Here is a 20,110-nt window from a genome sequence, read left to right as displayed (position 1 = left end):
AGTATAAACTTATTAAACGGATGCCGTATGTAATCAGAGTACCAAATAACAGCATAATTTTTACATCTGGTGAATCTTTTCACTGAATATAGTAAGTAGTACCATATGACTGAATATAGTAGTACTAAATGACTTAATACAGTAGTACTATATGACTGAATATAGTAGTACCATATGACTGAATATAGTAATACCATATAACTGAATTATTTTTTAAGAACAACAATAGCAACTAATGTTGACCCGTTAAAAGGACAATGTTACTCCATCAGGCAAATCTCGTAGACAGAGGAGTGAAATGTCACCAGTGAACGAATGGACTGGTATACATGTGCATATAATAAAAAAGGACTGTTGCTTCAGTATTAAGTCGGGTGCTTGGTATGTACGGGAAAGGAAATAAAAGTGTTGTTGCAGTCCCGTTAAAAAAAAGATAACGTTGTTTTCATCGATGAATATTTGATAGTACGTTTAATTAATGAGGTTTATTTGAAACTACTCTGACCTGGTACCGCTTTACACTGGACTTTTTACCACATTCCTATTCAAGGAATCTTCTAGAACTTATGTACTGAGACCTAGAAGATCTCTTTAAAGGTATACCACTATCATCACCTAGTGAGCATTTACTGTGCTGTATTTGGAGTTAAGGAAACACTCAGAGAACATAGTTGTGCACTCGTAACAGGGGCATGGAACTCTTTTTAGGGTTAAGATAATCCAATGTAGTAGAGCTAGTAACGTCAATGTTATCACAGTGCCATTATAACGGACTCTCTAGGAGGGTACGATATCTCTATGATGTCTAGTGGACTTTCAGTTTCAATAATATATAAGCGTTCGTTATTCAGCTTGAATAAACTATTGATAATACATTTAAAACAGCTCTCTTACTACATCAATTAATTTTGAACATTTTCCATGATTCGATGTGAGTGCATCTTACAACGATTTCGCATATCTCAAAGTAAGTAACATCATAATATTTAAAAACATTTTTATCGAATAAAGAGATGAATGTAAGTTACCAATATAAAACTTTTATCAAAAATAAAGTCAAACGACCATTAAGTACAATATATTTTCTTATGAGATTTAAATGAAACGTATATATACATATACGCTGCTGGCCAAAATTTTTAAGCCAATTAACATAAAGAAAAAATATGCATTTTTCGTTGTTAGACTCAACCACTTATTTGAGTAGAGCTTCAAAAGATAAAAATAAGAAAAGGGAAAACAAAAATAAAAAATTCTCTTAGCATTTAATAATGAAAATGTGAGCACTATGAAATTAGCCTAAATACTAGTTGGTCAAAAGTTTAAGACCATACTGAAACGAAGCGTTAATCGGTAAACACGTAACGAAATTTAGTCATTTGTGTTCAAGTATTAGCGTTGTCAACATCTCCCCCTGACACCTCCTGTGTTACATTGGGCAAAAATATGGCAAAGGCTAAAAAGTTGACAGAGTTTGAACGTGGCAGAATTGTTGAGCTGCAAAATCAAGGTCTCTCTCAACGTGCCAATGCTGGTGAGATTGGGCGTAGTAAACCTGCTGTTGCAAATTTCTTAAAAGACCCTGAGGGATACGGAACGAGAATTTCAAGTGGTCGGCCCACGAAAATTTCGCCAGCGTTGAGCAGGAGGATTCGACGGGTTGTCCGCCAAGACACCAGTCGATCGTCGAACCAAATTAAGGCCCTTACGGACGCAGAATGCAGCTCAAGGAGAAAGGCTTTAAAAACTGTAAACGTCTTAAAAGACCACGCCTCTTTCCACACCACGAAACAGCTCGGTTAAACTTTGCTGAGGAGCACCAAACATGGGAAGAAGAAAAGTGGATGAAGGTTTTGTTCTCTGATGAGAAAAAATTTAACCTGGATGGTCCAGATGGCTTCCAACGTTACTGGCACGATAAAGATATCCCACCGGAGACATTTTCTACACGACACAGTGGAGGAGGCTCCATCATGATCTGGGGTGCTTTCTCCTTCCATGGAACAATGGAACTTTAGGTTATACAGGGGCATCAATAAGCAGCAAACTGAAGGCTCTCGCTTGTGTTGAAATGACTGGATCTTTCAGCAGAATAACGGTGCAATTCACAATGCTCGCAGGACAAAGGACTTTTTCATGGCGAATAACATGATTCTTTTGAACCATCCAGCGTGTTCGTCCGAACTGAACCCCATTGAAAATGTTTAGGGATGGATGGCAAGGGAAGTCTATAGAAATGGACGACAATTCTAAATAGTGCATGATCTTCGTGAAGCCACTTCGAATAATATTCCAGCCAGCCTCTGTAAACCCTTATATCGACCATGCCAAAGCGAATGTTTGAAGTTATTCGCAATGACGGCCGTGCAATTCACTACTGAGATTTCTTGTTGGGCACTTCCTACCCTGTTTAGGACTTCTTTTTGGTATGGTCTTAAACTTTTGACCAACTAGTATTTAGGCTAATTTCATAGTGTTCAAATTTTCCCTATTAAATGCTAAAAGAGTTTTTTTTTTATTTTCCCTTTTTATTTTCATCTTTCGAAGCTCTACTCATATAAGTGGTTGAGTCTAACAACGCAAAATGCATATTTTTTTCTTTATGTTCATTGGCCTTAAGATTTTGGCAAGCAGTGTATATATATATATACAAACATATTCCAAACGTTTTCTCTCCACTGAAATTAAGGTTTGGAAACTAACGTATAAGCAACTGATACATGCCTCTTTACAATATTATCTTTTGTTGTTTGTACGTAGACAGAAATTTTATGAATAAACATATATTTTGCGTCTAGACTGTTGCTTGTAATACTTTACGCTTAAACGAGTATATCTTCTCATGTATGAAAACCCAAAGAATAGCCTAATTAAAATAGAAAGATCCTAACATTATCTTTAAACGTTTTCTTACAAGATGAAGCTTCGAATGAATTAATCTTAGTGAAACTAATTTCTACGAAACGTCAGACAATGCTAGAACAAACCCAGTGAAGAATGTGTCTCCTTTATTACATTACGATGTTACACTATCTCTGGCTAACAGCCAAACTCCTGGCGTCTCCTTTTAAATCTGTGACTAGTGGCCAATCACTACTCGGCTTTCGCTTTAATTCAAGACTTTAAAAAGACAAGGAGACGGGGATCAAAATAAGAGAGATTTTGAATAAAATCCAGCTCATGTCCCCCACACTAAGAGGCTTAAGTGTTAGTAAATCTTCATTGATTAGTAAAGAAAGAAAGAAAATAACAAATAAGAATATTAGCCCTAGTCATACACTCCATCCAAGTGCACTTTGAGGAGAAAAGAATTTTATCCCAAGTGATATTACATTTTATCTGACTACACTTTCAGGAGAAAAGCATTTTACTTCGAATCATATTTCACTTCATATAAGTTCATTTTCAGAGGGAAAGCATTTTATCCCAAGTCATATTACAGTCTACTTATTTTATTCTACATCTTATATGGTATTATTTTTAAAGTTTTATTATTCTGTTTGAGTGAGCTACGGGAAGATTTGGTCCCTAATCAGAGGAATGGTAAAAATATTTCTCTCGTTGTTTTAACTGTTTTGGTTGTACGTATTTTACACACTTGTTTCACCATATACAATACCGTGCTTCGTTACAATAACTTTTAATACTTTGATGCATCTGTTAAAATCTTTTATTTAAGTTTAGATATCAAAGTATCCTTTTGGAAAATAATATCATTACAATTATTTATGAACTTTATGAACTTATGAGTTTTACGAAAAAGAAAGAACGTACATTCGTCTCTTTTAAATGAAAGCCAGCATGTTCATCTGGCTCGATGAGATAGAATAAATGTACGAGTGGCTGAAACGCTATACGTATATAAGCTGTGATATTGGGAGAAGTGTGTAGCCAGGAAAAAACCTCGAGAAATCCTGAGTGGCCAAATAAAGAATGCGGTTTTTAAAAATGAATTAAGCATAATACTACGGTCTTATAGCAAGTTATAGGTGCCTTCTCTTTTATCTCAAAATAGCATTTTATAGACTAGGGTGTTTTTTATTTTTCGAATGTGGCAAAAGAGGTGGAGGGAGAGAAGATGAGGGACACTGTCGTTAGGTGTCTTGGTTACAAGTTTGTCACCAGTGTCGGCTATTCCAGGAGAAACATGCAACGTAAAATACCTTGTTTTATAAATCATCACTCTCAAAACCTATAGTAAGTGGCTTACTTTTTGTTTAAGGCAAAGTTACACATTGAGCTATCTGCGTTCTGTTTATTACGGGAAGTCGAATCTCGGATTTTAGCGTTGCAAATCTATAAACGTGCACTGAATGGTATTTTTCTTTCTGTACAGTGCTGTGCAAAATTACTAGGACAAGACAACATTTTGTCATTCTTTCTGTTTTATGGGGCTAATTACTCCATGTCAGAATATAAATTTCAACACTGTGGCAATTCTTCACTGATTCCTGTTGACAATAGAATGAGCCAGGGTGAGAATACATATCGTTATTTAGAATTCCTATATACTTGTACCAAGGGCATGTTATAAGGGTTCTGCTTGAATGAACATACTGATCAAATTTAGAGCCCGAAAAAACTGTTATGGTACACTATGCATTGTCGTAACTATAGAGAAAGAGGCTAGCATATGATACCGTTATATGCTTGAATAAATCAGTTTAATAACACCCCACAAAACACCTTGATAAAACAAGTGTTTAGCGCTAAACTTTAAGTGTTTTTTTTTTGTCATACCACGGCCCATAAAGCGTAGGGAATTGTCAGGAGAGCAGAGAGTTCGAGTAAAATCGTTACGTGATGCTGGTTGGATTTTATAACAAACTTCTGCAGACCTGAAACACTTTCCAAACACTGTCAAGTACACTGTGAGACCGAGACAGATGAATTTGAAAATAGGAAAGGAAAAGGCAGAACATATAAACTCAATGATACTGATGTTAAGTATTTTCGTTTATTCAGCCTTCGAGACAGAAGGAAGACTAACATTGATCTCAAGCATGAAAGAAACGACCATGTATCAAATGAAATATAAGTGTCTAGACCTACAGTATCAAGAATACTCAATAATAATGGAATATTTGGGATAGCAATTAATAAACCTTTACTTAATCTTTAGGTATTATCAAGATATTTAAATTTGCTAAATATACAAAACTAGATTTTTGATGATTCGAAAAGAGTGTAATGGACGGACGAGTCCAAGTTTGAAATATTTGGTTCAAAGCGTAAGTTGTACGTCCGGCGGAAGAAAGGTGAAAGATACTTACTTGAATGCATAGCACCTACTATGAAGCATGGGGGTGACAGTGTGATAGTTTTGGGGCGTTTTTCTGCTGAGACAACAGGAGATACTTGCAAAATAGTTGGAATAACGGACCAATGCAAGTACCATCAGATACTGATCTGCAATATTATACCTAATGGTCTAAGTAATATTAGCAAAGAATTCTACTTCCAAGAAGACATTGATTTCAAAAACTCATCCAACCTATTCAGAAATTACTTAGCTAAGAAGGAAGCCGCTAGAGCTATTCAAATGATGCAATGGCCCCCACGGAACCCCGATCTCAACCTATTTAAGCAGATATGAGACTTGATAGATCACAAACTTGACAAAAGTTACTTCCAAAGAAACTATGGGAGTGTATTAGAGACATTTGGAGTAAAATTCTAAAGGACACTTAGATTACGTATATTGCAACAATGCCTGAAATTCTGTCTGCAGTTATTAAAGCAAAATGGGGACACACAAAGTACTAACTGTTTGCTGAACTCAAGCACTTCCACTGAGTTTCTGTTGTACTAAGTATGAATATTAACAAAGTTTGATGTTTTACATATGATATACCTTCTTTTGTTCTTTGAAAGTAGTCTGAAATCTAATACTTTGTCCTAACACTTTTGCACATAATTTAATTTAAGTTGGCTTAATATGATTCGCAAACTGCGGGTGGTGGATTCAAATCCCCTCATCGAACATGGTTGTCCTTTCAGCCGTGTAGTCGTTATAATGTTATGGTCAATCCCACTACTCCTTGGGATAGCCCAAGAACTAGTGGTCGGTGGTGTTGATTTACTATCTTTCCTCTAGTTTATCACTTTAAAATTAGGGACTGTGAAAAAAGATAGCTCTCGAACAAAACAAACAAACTGTGCATCGTAGTGGTGAGGAATGGGAAAGAGTAATTTTACCTCTGCTTACATCTGCTTACATAGTGAAACGTTACTTACTTCTCTGTTTATGTACATTTTTGTCGTTTCTATTGCATTTTGAAGAATGTCTGCCTGTCCTCTAAGCTACAAGATCAGTACTTTATTTGATTATTCATAAAGACGTCTGTTTGTTTCTTTGTGTCGTTATGGGATGCTGATGACATATTTTTCTATCTTGTAGATATCTATTTATCTAGTTGTATAGTAGCAAATTTACACTCTTTTTTTTTTCTTATCTATAATTGGCTGTCCGCATTGAAAAGTCACTTATACCTTCTGGTAGGGGCCCAGCATGGCCAAGCGTGTTAAGGCATGCGACTCGTAATCTGAGGGTCTCGGGTTTGCATCCCGGTCGCGCCAAACATGCTCGCCCTTTCAGCCGTGGGGGCGTTATAATGTGACGGTCAATCCCACTATTCGTTGGTAAAAGAGTAGCCCAAGAGTTGGCGGTGGGTGGTGATGACTAGCTGCCTTCCCTTTAGTCTTTCACTGCTAAATTAGGGACGGCTAGCATAGATAGCCCTCGAGTAGCTTTGTGCGAAATTCAAAAACAAACAAAACCTTCTAGTAGTCGGCCGTATAAAGTGTAACTTTATGGAAGACGAAATAGTTTCTCAAAAGAAAAAACACAACAAAAATCACCAGATGACCATGCCGACTGGTTATCGTATTGTATTATGTTGTCCAGAAATAAACGTCGGAATTCTCACGACGGCATTCAGAAGCCAAATATTGAGTAACGTATCTTTGGTTCGTTTTATCCAACGTTTGTCGCTTACAAGGTGTCTTAATTGTCTGTTGTTTCAACTCTACTCAGAGTAAATTTTGCAACCCCTAAGGCAACATGGACAACAAGGACTTTTGTCTGATTTTCCTCTCCACTTCAAACTTGAACGAAAAGCTACCGAAACTACACGAAACATCAACCAGGCATTCGGCCGTGAATCTCTTACTAAACATATAGGTTTCGACATGGAGATAAAAGTCTTGAAGACCACGAAGATCGTGAAAGGAAGCCATCTTTAGATGAAAACACATTAAGGGAAGCAGTTGAGATGGACCCTCGCACAACAATATGTCAGTTTGCAGAAAAAGCTAGGCGCAAGCAAATCAAGCATTGCCAACAACCTGAGTGCGATTGGAAAGACAAAAACATTGAATAAGTGTGTTCCATATGAACTGACTGATGATCAACAAAATCGTCATTATGAGACCTGTCAAGGATGACACTCCAAAAATTGAACAAATTGGGAATCAAGGTTCTATCTCATCCACCTTATTTCCCAGACCTTTCCCCTAGATATTTTTAATTTATTCAAACACTTTGACAACGTTTTAAACAATTAACGCTTTCTAAAACCAGACAGCTGCAAAAGAACCTTTCAGAAAGTTCATTGACCATAGAAGCTCTGATTTTTACAGAAGGGGCATAAACAGCATCGTTACACATTGGCAAAAGTGTGTTGAAGCAAATGGTGCTTACTTTGATTAACGCATGTTTTACAACACTAGTTTATGCGTTTCCAAACTTCGCAGTTCTAAAACAACATTTATTTCTGGACAACCTAACAGTTCTGATCATTACTATGTTAAACAACAATGTGTTATCAGTAATAAAGGAAAAACAAACAAACACATTCCACTCTACACACAGCTTATAAAATAGCTCGCAAGCGTCTAGAACGAACATATAAAACATATACAACCAAAGCTGATGTTCTTATACGAATATGCAAGGAGTTCACTTACAGATCTTTGAGCATATACTAAAACTTCGTAAGCATTTTAATAATGTAAATGTGAATATAATTTCCTGAATAAGTACAACAACTCTGGTCAGTAGCATAACTGGCAAAGTCTGTTAGAGGTGTGGCTAGTACATCCATAGATAAATATGGAATATATTGTATTTTTTATACCAAGCTAACATTACTTATATTCACATGAAATAGGTTAAATTATAGAAATGTCGGTGGTAGTAACAAAAATACCTTCTCCTAAATAGATTTCAACCTTATTATGCTTTACGCATTTCTCGGGGACACACTGAGATCAAATACTAATTATAAACATTTTCGGTTTTTACTAAGGAATGGCAGTTATCTTACTAACGAGCGAAAACACGTGTTCTTACGTAATAAAAAATTAACTGGTGAATGAAGAATGAAAATAATGATGTATTATATATTCAGCACGGTCGGTTTGACAAATCATGCATAAAATATCCATCTGCTGAGCTATAGATGAAGAAAAGTAGTTTAATATTATAATAAAAAGTCAAAATTCAAACATTTGATGAACGGCACAAAAAAAGAAAAGACTTGTCAATTTACATAAAATGGGGATACTAGTGCTAGTGTTAACTCCAGAAGAAATGAAACAAAAAACTCGTTATACATTCTTCTCGGATACAGAGTTTCTACACACTAACAGTTGAAGTTGAAAATGTTTTGTGTAAGGAAGAATAAAATAAATAACGGACAATTTTCATTTTTTTTTGCTGTAGATATAAAATAAAAGTATTCGAGTAAACTAAAAACAAACCGGTCAAAAATGATATGCCATACGTTCACCTGCACAGATATACTATTACAAGTAAAGAAAAACAATTCAACAAAGGAAGTGTATGAAATTTTCAAAAAACTAAATATTTGTTAACAGACAGAATTAAGGTAACTTAAACTTAATTGTGATTGAATAACTATATACATTGCTATATGTTAATTTTTTGCGTGCTAACTTCAAGGGGCAATGATAATGTCGTTTACACTAGAATTATGTTTGTTTGTTTTTTTAAACTTCGCGCAAAGCTACTCAAGGGCTATCTACGCTAGCTGTCCCTAATTTAGCAATGTAAGACTAGAGGGAAAGCAGCTAGTCATCGTCATCCACCGCCAACTCTTGGGCTGCTCTTTTACCAAGAAAGAGTGGGATTGACCGTAACATAATAACGACCCAGGGCTGAAAGGGCAAGCATCTTTTGCGTGACATGGACTCGAACCCGCGGCCCTCAGATTACAAGTCTAACGCCTTAACCCACCTTGCCATGCCGGGCCCTAGAATTATGATTTTTAAAATGTAATCATCCATATATGTATGCGTCTATGTTTGTCAGAAAGATTTCTTAAAAAGAGCTGAATGGATTTGGACGAAAGCTGGTATACATTTGAAATTTGATTCATCTTAGAAATGTTTAATTTTTGGAGCGTTGAAATGAAAGGCCAAGGTCAGAATAAGGTCACTAAAATCCAAACAATCCCTAGCTGTCAATACGAGGACCGATTTTTCATATTGTCTTTGCTCTATAACTCAGTCAAAAATGATCGGATTTTGATGAAAACTTAATGAGATATGTAGAGTGATATTACTCATTGTCTTGCTGAAACAGGACCGTATCGGTTGATAAAGACAGACATACAGTAACATTTGCATATTTTGTTTTATGGCTGAATATGATCAACAATGCGTGGCGGAGCTTTGCGCTCTAGTAAATGTCCCTCTAGTGTTGCAATTAGATATTATAACAGTTACAAAAGCAAGTACTCTGTTTGAAACTATGTCATCTCATTGCATTTGTAAGATACCATTGTTTAGGTTTTTCAATTAATAAAAAGAAAAGAATCAGGAGAAAGAAGAACAAGAAATTCAAACTTTTTACTGTGATATTTACAGACATTACCAGAATACGTGACTCAGTATTACACAGATATTGCTATAAAAAGAATCGCGGTATATCATTGTAAAGTTTTGACGACCTGTTGAAAAGATATTTAAAATGAAATTTCGTTAAACAATCTGAACCATCCCTACATAGGCAGTGCCACTACCTGCCTGATAAACACGGCATATCAGTATCAAACTAAACATAAAGCAAAGGTCACACATTACTTTAGCATTTAATGGATTTGGTACTTTGTCACGTAGTTCATGTCGTACATGTTACACGTCGTACTTACAAGACTTGAACCTGGACCTGTGGTATTGCACACGAATCCCAGCAAGAATCATAAATGTGGGTACTTCAAAAGTTTTTTTCGTACTTTATTAGAGAATAATTATGGAAGAGTACATTTGTTCGATAGGATTCATATTTACCTAGGCGTTGGAGACGTCCCACCCCTCAACTCATTGTTTTGTTACTCGGGTTAAATAAGCAAGAACTCTATCCTACTGTTTGACAACCTAGATAAAGATAAGTAGAAAGTGTTGCTCGAGAGTTGTGGAGTTTCAGGCAACTAGTGACCACACAAATATTTACCACTGGTTCTGATGATCAATCTACCAAAATGAAAACTCACACAAATATCGTTGTATTTTCTTATCACATGTAGACGATTCAGCGAAAATTCCCTAGAGAATAGGTCACATAATCCAGGTGTCTCGGTTACTTAAGAATTGTGGAAATCTGGACTTGTCAGGGGAGGGGATAAATAGTGCCTAAAACAGCAGGAATGTATAATAGAATATGTGATACCTATTGCTGGAGAGAAGATGACTTCCGCTAGCTACTCTGTCATGCATCTCATGTTGTAAAGGAGACAACAACATTACCTTAATCCACCTTGCCATGCCGGGCCCTAGAATTATGATTCATGTGTCACGCATACGCATGTCCATTTGATACGGATCATTCTTCTCACTTTTCCTCATAGTGTAAAGAGTCCTCTGTTGGTTTTAATGTCCTATAGGACTGACAAAAATTGCGAACCTGTTCACTGTGGAAAAGATTTGCTGATATTTAGCTGATTTTGAACGCTCTTCTATCGCCCAACAATTCAGTCTCATGAAAATACATTTCCCGGAACCATTAATTCTTAGTATGATTCTTGATATTCTGTGGTCTTTACTTAGATACGCATGTATTTATACATCGTGGTTATTTGATATTATTTGCATGGGAGTAGGTTTGAAAATAATTTCATCACTGGCCTGGTATGGTCAGGTGACTTAAGGCGTTCGACTCGTAATCTGAGGGTCGCGGGTTTGAATCCCTGTCACACAAAAAATGCTCGCCCTTTCAGCCGTGGGGGCGTTATAATTGATGGTCAATCCCACTAGTCGTTGGTAAAAGAGTAGCCCAAGAGTTGGCGGTGAGTGGCGATGACTAGCTGTTTTCCCTCTAGTCTTACACTGCTAAATTAGGGACGACTAGCTCAGATAGCCTTCGAGTAGCTTTGCGCGAAATTAAAAAAACAAACAAACAAGCAAACTTCACCACAGACCAGGATGTTTTAAGATTATGTTTTATTTGCTTTGTTTTCAGCTTGTTGCTTTTAAAGATAGTTTAAATAATGTTTTGATTAATTGTTATTACGGAGTTTTGAGCAGTTAGGGTCTGACGTGAAAACATGATATATATCTGGAATGTTTTGAGACATAAATAGTGCTTTCATTGTAACAATTATACAGTGGACATTTCAGTAAAGCTGCAGCCGACAAATATTACATTTTTCGGTTCCCCGTGGTTGTGAAGTCACCATATATATTGAGCATTTGTTTGTATATTTTAATAAATGCTAATCACTGTCTTCAGAAACTTATCAACTGTTTCAAGTTTGACGGGTTTTGAAACCTATTTACGACAGTTCATTTTTGCTCCAAACATCTTTTTCCTCAGGGTAAGAGCTCACATGTTGTTTCTTCTCAAAGAATAAGATCTGTAACTGAATATCTTCGTTGGTCCAGCATGGCCAGGTAGTTAAGACGTTGGACTCGTAATCTGAGGGTCGCGGGTTCGAATCCCCCATCACACCAAACATGCTTTCCCTTTCAACCGTGGGGGCGTTATAAATGTGACGGTTAGTCCCACTACTCGTTGGTAAAAGAGTAGCCTAAGAGTTGGTGGTGATGACTAGCTGCCTTCTCTTTAGTCTTACACTGGCAAATTAGGAACGGCTAGCACATATAGCTTTCGAGTAGCTTTGCGCGAACTTCAAACCAATATCGTCGTTAGCAGGAATGTAATGCCGTCGGGACAACTGTTACACCTAAAATCCAGTATTTAAAATTAAATTTTGAATACAAATTACTTAATGTGATTATGACATTACCCGAAGGACAGAAATTTGATAGGATTCCTACACTATAAGATTTAGCACTATACCAATGGTCGGTAGGATATGCTAGAGCGGTACTCGTGTAACACGTGGATAGTGTTAGTTTGGACATATTTCGAAATTAAAACTTACATTAACTGAATAATATCAGCTCTTTATATGTTGAAAGTAATATTTTGTGAGTGACTGTGCTTTCCTGGCATTAAGCATAAAGGTTCACAATAGGCTATCCCGCGCTGTGCCTACTGAGAGTATCGAACTACGATTTTTAGCAATAAAAACTTCATTCTTACCGTTGAGCCACCGATGAACAACTTGTGAATAACTCGAATATTGTCAGTTATTTATATATGGGGAATAATACTTGTATAATAACTGAATATCGACTGCACGTTAACAGAGAAAACCACTGCACGGTTGGATGTTTCCTCGACTTAATGAAAACATTGAACACAATTTGGCACAGCGGTCTTAGGTATGAATTATACAAAACGGGACTTCTAACTTAACTTACTCACTGATTATCAAACTTCATGGGTGATAGAAGCATCTGAGTAAATGTGCACCGCACATTCTCGGATATTACACTCCTGAGGCAGAAATCCCAGAAGGAAAAGTACTTAGCTTTACCTTGTTAATTATGTGTATAAGCAAAATACCTTTAAAAAATAAAATGTTACACTATGTTTACAGCTCTCAGACAATGTGGTCACTTGGAAGAGTGCTAGAAATCCAATAACAATATCATACAATATATAATCACTGTTAAACGAAATAGAACTATTCTGTTACAAAAGGAAGATCAAAATAAACACACATGAAACACAAGTACTATTATTTACAAAATCATCAAAACAAGCAGAACAAAATCGCCACACCTGCAGAATTCTCAGGATTTATTTACGATTCGAAACTAACGTGGATTGAACATATTAAGGGTATGAAAAATCTGATCTGGTTTAGATCAAGACATCTTGTTGTCTGATAGATAACAGTCGCGGAGCTTCACCAAACACAACACTCAACCTACATAAAACACACGTAAAGCCAGTCGTAGAATACGCCTGTACGGCATAGTTGAATGTTTCTAACACAGAGATAAAACATCAACATAAAACATAAAACTCTGAACCAACAAAAACCTATAAGTCCCTTGTACAACAAACTTAACCTTCTTACATACAAACTCAAGCATCCCTATATTATGTGACCTTGACAACTCGCTCAAATTCTACAAGAAACAATAAAAACAGAAACTACCTGATGGATAAGATCAGAAATACCTATCGTCATTAAATAAAATTTATAACATTATTAAAACGGTCATTTGGCGATAAGTATTACAGGATGTTTCCGATACATTTATAAATTAATTTTTTAAAAGAGGGTTTATTTTACAATACTAAAATAAATTTATTATGATTAGTTATTTGGACTGTAGCGAACCTACATCAGTGAATTGTGTCTATAATCGATGACATCAGCTCATAATGTGAACAAAACCTAATAAGGGCAATATAAAAGATCATTTTAGGAAGCTAAAAATAAATATAATATTATGTAACTGTGGGAAATGTTACCGGGAAAATAAATAAATCCTCAGCAACCTGGACACAACATGACCAGCCTGGAGCTCGTGAAGACATCTTACGGTGTAAACTAGACCAAACTAAAATAGCAAGAAGAAGTTGAAACTTTAAAAAATATACCAAAAATAATTCTATGATCAAACAAATTAAGTATTAAATCTGAAACATCTTACATTGAAAATAAAATAGCACAAAATTACCCTCGTAAAAATATCAATACGTGGGTTAAGAAACTTAGAGTTGTGTGAAGATCAAAGATGTGTGATTCCCAAGTTTATAGATATTAGCTATTGTTCAATTAGTTTATGCTCCAGAATGGAGATAAAATGTTTTACCAAGAAATGATACTGCTTGCAGCTTATAATTCTCCGTGATGACCACTATATTAAACATATACATCTATATCGGAGATAATATACTGCATTTTGGAAAATCTTGATGCGTGGAGAAATCAATAGGTTTTTCATTCACCCTGAGCTACACTTTTCAATGTTTGTCTAGTTTGCATAAGCAACACGAAAATAGTGTATGTTCCTTTACTGTCGTACAGACAACAACGTAAGAAGATATAAGTGTATATATTTAGAACCGTATTTTGTAGCGTAAAGAGTTAGGAGTTGGTTTTCAATGGTTATTACGTCTTATAACATATTCTAAAATGATGGGACATAGTGTAATCAGGCCATTGTTATTCTATATCGTATTACTGTAGGGATGCCAAAACAGGTTTGTTAACTGTAGAGAATGTTAAAATCTACTTGTTAATTTAAGATGACGTTAAGTCTTAATAATAATAACTAATTTGGCAAACATGTTGAAAGTTAATGAATGGGAGAAACAATGTTATTTTTAATATGTACTGAAATACAAGATATGATAACATTAATGCGTGCTTTATCGTGAATGTTAAAACACACTTTTTTAAAATTTAAAGTGTGTTAAAGAGACAGTTAACTTCAATGGATGTTAAAATAAACGTTTAGATTTTAAGACTCAAAGAGCATTTAGTTTTACGACAGTTAAAAAGAATGATTAATCTGATAGCAGCTAAAACAAACTTTAAAAATGTAAAATATGTTAAAAGGACCTGTTAACTTTAGTGATGTTAAAACATGTACGTAAAATAAGACATTACAACAAGGATATAAAACACCTTTTGAAAAATAAAGAATGAAAACAAATTGTGTATTTTGTTGTCCTTTGCTAAAAAGATTCATTAACAATTCAGAATTTATCAACGATGTATATTTGATGTTACTGCAGTTACATACCAGAACATGTACAATGTATGTTGCATCTTTAGAAACAACATAGCCGAGCCATACATACCACAACATGCACAGTGTATGTTGCATCTTTAGAAACAACATAGCCGAGCCATACATACCACAACATGCACAGTGTATGTTGCATCTTTAGAAACAACATAGCCGAGCCATACATACCAGAACATGTACAATGTATGTTGCATCTTTAGAAACAACATAGCCGAGCCATACATACCACAACATGCACAGTGTATGTTGCATCTTTAGAAACAACATAGCCGAGCCATACATACCAGAACATGTACAATGTATGTTGCATCTTTAGAAACAATATAGCCGAGCCATACATACCAGAACATGTACAATGTATGTTGCATCTTTAGAAACAACATAGCCGAGCCATACATACCACAACATGCACAATGTATGTTGCATCTTTAGAAACAACATGGTCGAGCCATACATACCACAACATGCACAGTGTATGTTGCATCTTTAGAAACAACATGGTCGAGCCATACATACCACAACATGCACAGTGTATGTTGCATCTTTAGAAACAACATGGTCGAGCCATACATACCACAACATGCACAGTGTATGTTGTATTTTTAGAAACAACATAGCCGAGCCATCTAGGTGGATCATTTTAGTGTTCATCTTCTCAGTTAGAAAGCTTTTGTTAATTGAACAATCATTCAGATAACAGAATCTTGATCAGACCCCACAACTTAGTTATACAGTATTAGAACATGATACAGTGTACCCCAATGTACTATGGACTGCATAAGGTTTGTTGATGCTCTTTTGAAAACACACAAGACGCTTTGAAACTATACGTCCAAGCGGTTAAATGTTGCATTGTTGTCATTTTACGATAGTAGTTTTGTATTCTAACAGCTGCTTTTAAAATAAATATTAATTCGATTTGTAGATACAATTAATAACACAGTTAAACTTTTTCAATGCTTTATATTTACATAGTTCGATGAACAGCAGAGTACTAATTATTGTTAATACGCACGAAAGTAGTCAATAAGAGTTGAGATTTTAGCTTCAAAAATGAACAGCTTTGTTAAGTAATGTTGAAAGGATAACAGTTTTTCAAAACAGTGAACCTTTTTTATGACAAAACTTATACCATATAAGATTCACGATAACCAAGAATTACAAACGTCTTTATAAATTTTAAGAAACGAAAATGTCGTATTTGAAGTAGAAACCAAAAACGATATTCTTAAAAAATATCTGGCAACATATTAATCATGATATAATATAGATTTTATTTGATCTTTAAAAGAGTTAACTGCATTTTACCAGAATAGTTGTGTCGCCGCAGATGAGACCCGATGAGCCACTGGAGATATGCTTAGTACTTACATATTCGGTTTGCAGAAAATTATCTGTCATGCGAAAGTGATGGCTGGAGAAAGGCAAACTGCCTTGCGATGAAACGGTTATGTATTCTGTTACTGTTAACTAGATAACAAGTAAGACTTAAAGGTTGACAAAGGCTCATATGACAATGATTTAGAACCAAGTCTGTTATACTGCATATTACGATGCAGATTTCGTTAAATTTCTGAAGAATAAGCGTTGAATAGCATATTTAACAATATTTATAATTTCTTTCTGTGACATGCGTACACTATAAAATAAAGATGCGATGATCAGGCTTGTGCCAAAATTTTCATATTTTATATGCTTCTGTTTCCATAAAAATTACAACTGTACAATAAATTGTAAGTCAAAGGAGTGGATAGAAAACGTAAATACTTTAGTACCTAAATACGTTGTTTTCATAAAATCTCCATGACCTTATGATACAATGCTATTCCTGAACTAATCAGATACATTTTAAGCCTTACTACACCCTAAGTGTATTACGTCTCCTTGTTTGTTAATTTTAATATAGTTTATTCCGTTTTTTACTGTCCTGTCAATTTTTTACAATTAATTTAATGTCATTTTATTGTACTCTTAGTGTTGTTATAATAGTTTAGTTTTTAATCTTATGACATTGTTAGTTTTTACTCCTTTCCCCTTTACTACGTTTTTAGTTTTAATACAATTTATTTTTATCGCATGTCTTTTCATTGCTATTTAGTTTGGGTGTTTTTACTGTTTAGTTAAGTATATTTAGTTTTATGCTGTGTAGTACACTATCAGAGTAGTTTACCATACATACTTGTTTTAGTAGTGTTTAGTTGTATCACGTTTTTAAATACAACAATGTAAAATTAAGGGTGTTTCTTTCGTTCTTATATAGTTTAAAGTGGCCCAGTGGTCAGCGCAGCACATTATGATTCTGCACGTGTTCTCTATGTCGTCGGTGTGTTATAAGGGTGACAGCCAAAACCTACTATTCAAATAGCACAGGAGTTGAATAGCCCTCTAGTCTCTCAGGTCAAAATTTAGAATAGCTAGTGCAGAAAAGAAAGTGTGTTAACTTGTTAATAATGAAAACTAAGAACTGAGTTAGCTTAGAAGTTATAACAACAAAATATTAACTTGTGAATGACAAAGACGAAACAGCAAGAAAAGAGATCGTATGATTCCAAACCCATGACATTTACAATGAAAATATTGTCCAGAAAAATGAAGACAGGTATTCGTCCAAAATGAAAAGATGACAGAAACACAACGTAAGGTGTTTTTTTTTATTTCGCTCAAAGATACACGAAGGCCGTCCTTAATTTAGTAGTGGACTCGAGGAAAGATAGCTAGTCATCACTATCCACCACCAATTCTTGGGCTATTCTTTTACCAACAAATAGTGGGGTTGACGGTTACATTATAACGTCCTCCTGGCTGAAAGGGCGAACATGTTTGGTGCGACTGGGATTCAAACCCGCGACCCTCAGATTAGGAGTCGAATGCCTTAACCACCTGGCCATGCCGGGCCCGTGATGTAAGGATTAAAAATGATTGGAATAGAGAATACAAGGCCTGCCGTAAGATAGAAATTGAGTATTATATTGATGAAGGATAGAAAAATTATGACTATGAACAGTTAGGAAGTGAAACAAAAGGTCTACAAAAATCATGTAGAAAGTAATAATAATAATAATAATAAGTCTATAATGAAAGAATACGATATTTTAAGAAGAAGAGATAATAAATAAATAAAAACATTGTGATTTTTTTGTTGTCTACGTTAAGTGTACGTGATAAAGTGAGGAAGAACTCTGTTGATAAACACCCCCTTGTATTAACATAATCAACAAAAAGTTAGTTTTATCGGTAGTGTAAATTTTTAAGAGTTAAGTAAACGACCTAAATCTGATTTGAAGATTATTCAACAATTTTGTGAAAATAACTGATGCAACTCGTATTTATGTGATAAAAGTATATTCATGCAGGCATAGAAAGACAGTCTTTTTACGCGAATTTCTATTACGTCATAAGAAGTTAATGAAAAAGAAAATGATAGTAAATATTATTTTGAAGACAATAGCTGATTTAAATTATTAGCAAGAAATTAATATTACTAGACAGTCTATCAAAATATAAGTGTAACTAAACTAATTGATTGTGTTTTATAAAATAAATATATAGACCAGAGTTCAAAGTTGATCTGAATGTAAAGTAGTTATAAGGGGAACTATAGTGTAGCAATCAGCGTTACTGTTGTAACATAAAATGCTTGTTACCGCTTTTTTAAGGTACTGTTTTTACACTGCTAGACTCTTGTTAACATGCTAACAGTTGTTAGCCTACTGTAAGGTTATAGTTAATGCACTTACTTCCTCTAACATAGATGTCTCTGCTGGTAATGCTACCAACTGTATTCGTTGCAACACAACGATAAACTGCCGCATGAATATCTTGTTTGTATTTATCCGCTCCAAATGGAGAAAACACCAGTGATCCATCCGGTCGTACACGACGTATCTCTGGAATATCTCTAACTGGGATGCCTCCTCTAGTCTCCCACCTCACTAAAGGGGTGGGTGTTCCTCGAACAGAACATGGTAATACTGTGCCAGTAGAATTTGAAAAATCAACCTTGCTTGGAGGTTCGTATATAAATGTAGGACTCTTTTTCTCCACACGGTGGCTCTGACCTGAAGTGCAAAATATGTTCAATCAAAAATTCATAATGAAAACAGCAAGATTTTTTGTTCTTTTGTTTTTCTTATGACTAAAAATCACTAATTCGTGTTTTCATTCATTTCAGTTATTTCATAATATAATGCAAAATAACACTACAACAATGTAATCTAGTTCACCATGACAAAAAATGGTTTACAAGCAACTAAATAGCATAAATATCGTCTGAACCACAACAATGTTTTTCATATCTCTGTCAGTTTGGTATTAGCAGAAAGGCCTCTTCGGCACATGATATGAGGTATAATATGGTTTATATATTATTATACGCTCTTCTTTACTTTCACTTAGTTCTTATTATTAGTTTCAAAATACTTGAGATTTTTCTTATGATAAGTAAAACAAAATATATATTTGGGTAGTAAACAATAATGACAAAAAACCCACGAATTTTGAGATGTTGCTTACGGTTATCAACACAAGGTTAAGTGATTTACACATAATAACTAGGTGTTAATAAATTATCTACTTGCATTTATATCATATACTTAATTATTTTGAACACAAATGTTTCTGTATTAAACCAAAATGAGCTCTTCTATGCTCACATTATAATTACTAAATATGGTTTGTTTTAGATTTGTTGAATAAATTGCTGAACATAATCCATATTAAAGAGAATGTGAATAATTTAACGTTGTTATTGGTGTGTTAATTTTTTAAAGTATGGGTTAAGAAGTATACTTGTGAACTAATGAACAGTTTGTGATCACAAATTTTCTAGTTTTACGTTATTTAGTGGATTTTATTGTACGGTGCCGAACAATTACTGAGTACGGTAAAGCGGTGGTGAATTGCTGAAGATGTTTTTGTGTTCATTAAGTACTGATTTAGTGAACATGGTTTATATGAGAGTGATTATGGG

General features: G+C 34.8%; 1 protein-coding gene across 1 annotated transcript in view; it reads right to left on the bottom strand.

Annotated features, from left to right (window-relative positions):
• LOC143249545 (cell adhesion molecule Dscam1-like) overlaps positions 1-20,110 on the bottom strand; it is a 117,796-nt gene that overhangs the window by 83,963 nt on the left and 13,723 nt on the right. Inside the window, exon 2 of the mRNA XM_076499571.1 lies at positions 18,879-19,199. Within this exon, the coding sequence (XP_076355686.1) occupies positions 18,879-19,199 (321 nt within the window). The remainder of the gene's footprint in view (positions 1-18,878; positions 19,200-20,110) is intronic.

This window comes from Tachypleus tridentatus, chromosome 4 (assembly GCF_004210375.1).
Source record: "Tachypleus tridentatus isolate NWPU-2018 chromosome 4, ASM421037v1, whole genome shotgun sequence".
NCBI lineage: Eukaryota > Metazoa > Arthropoda > Merostomata > Xiphosura > Limulidae > Tachypleus > Tachypleus tridentatus.
The sequence above is the reverse complement of the archived record's forward strand: the minus strand, read 5'-3'. Positions and strand labels throughout refer to the sequence as shown.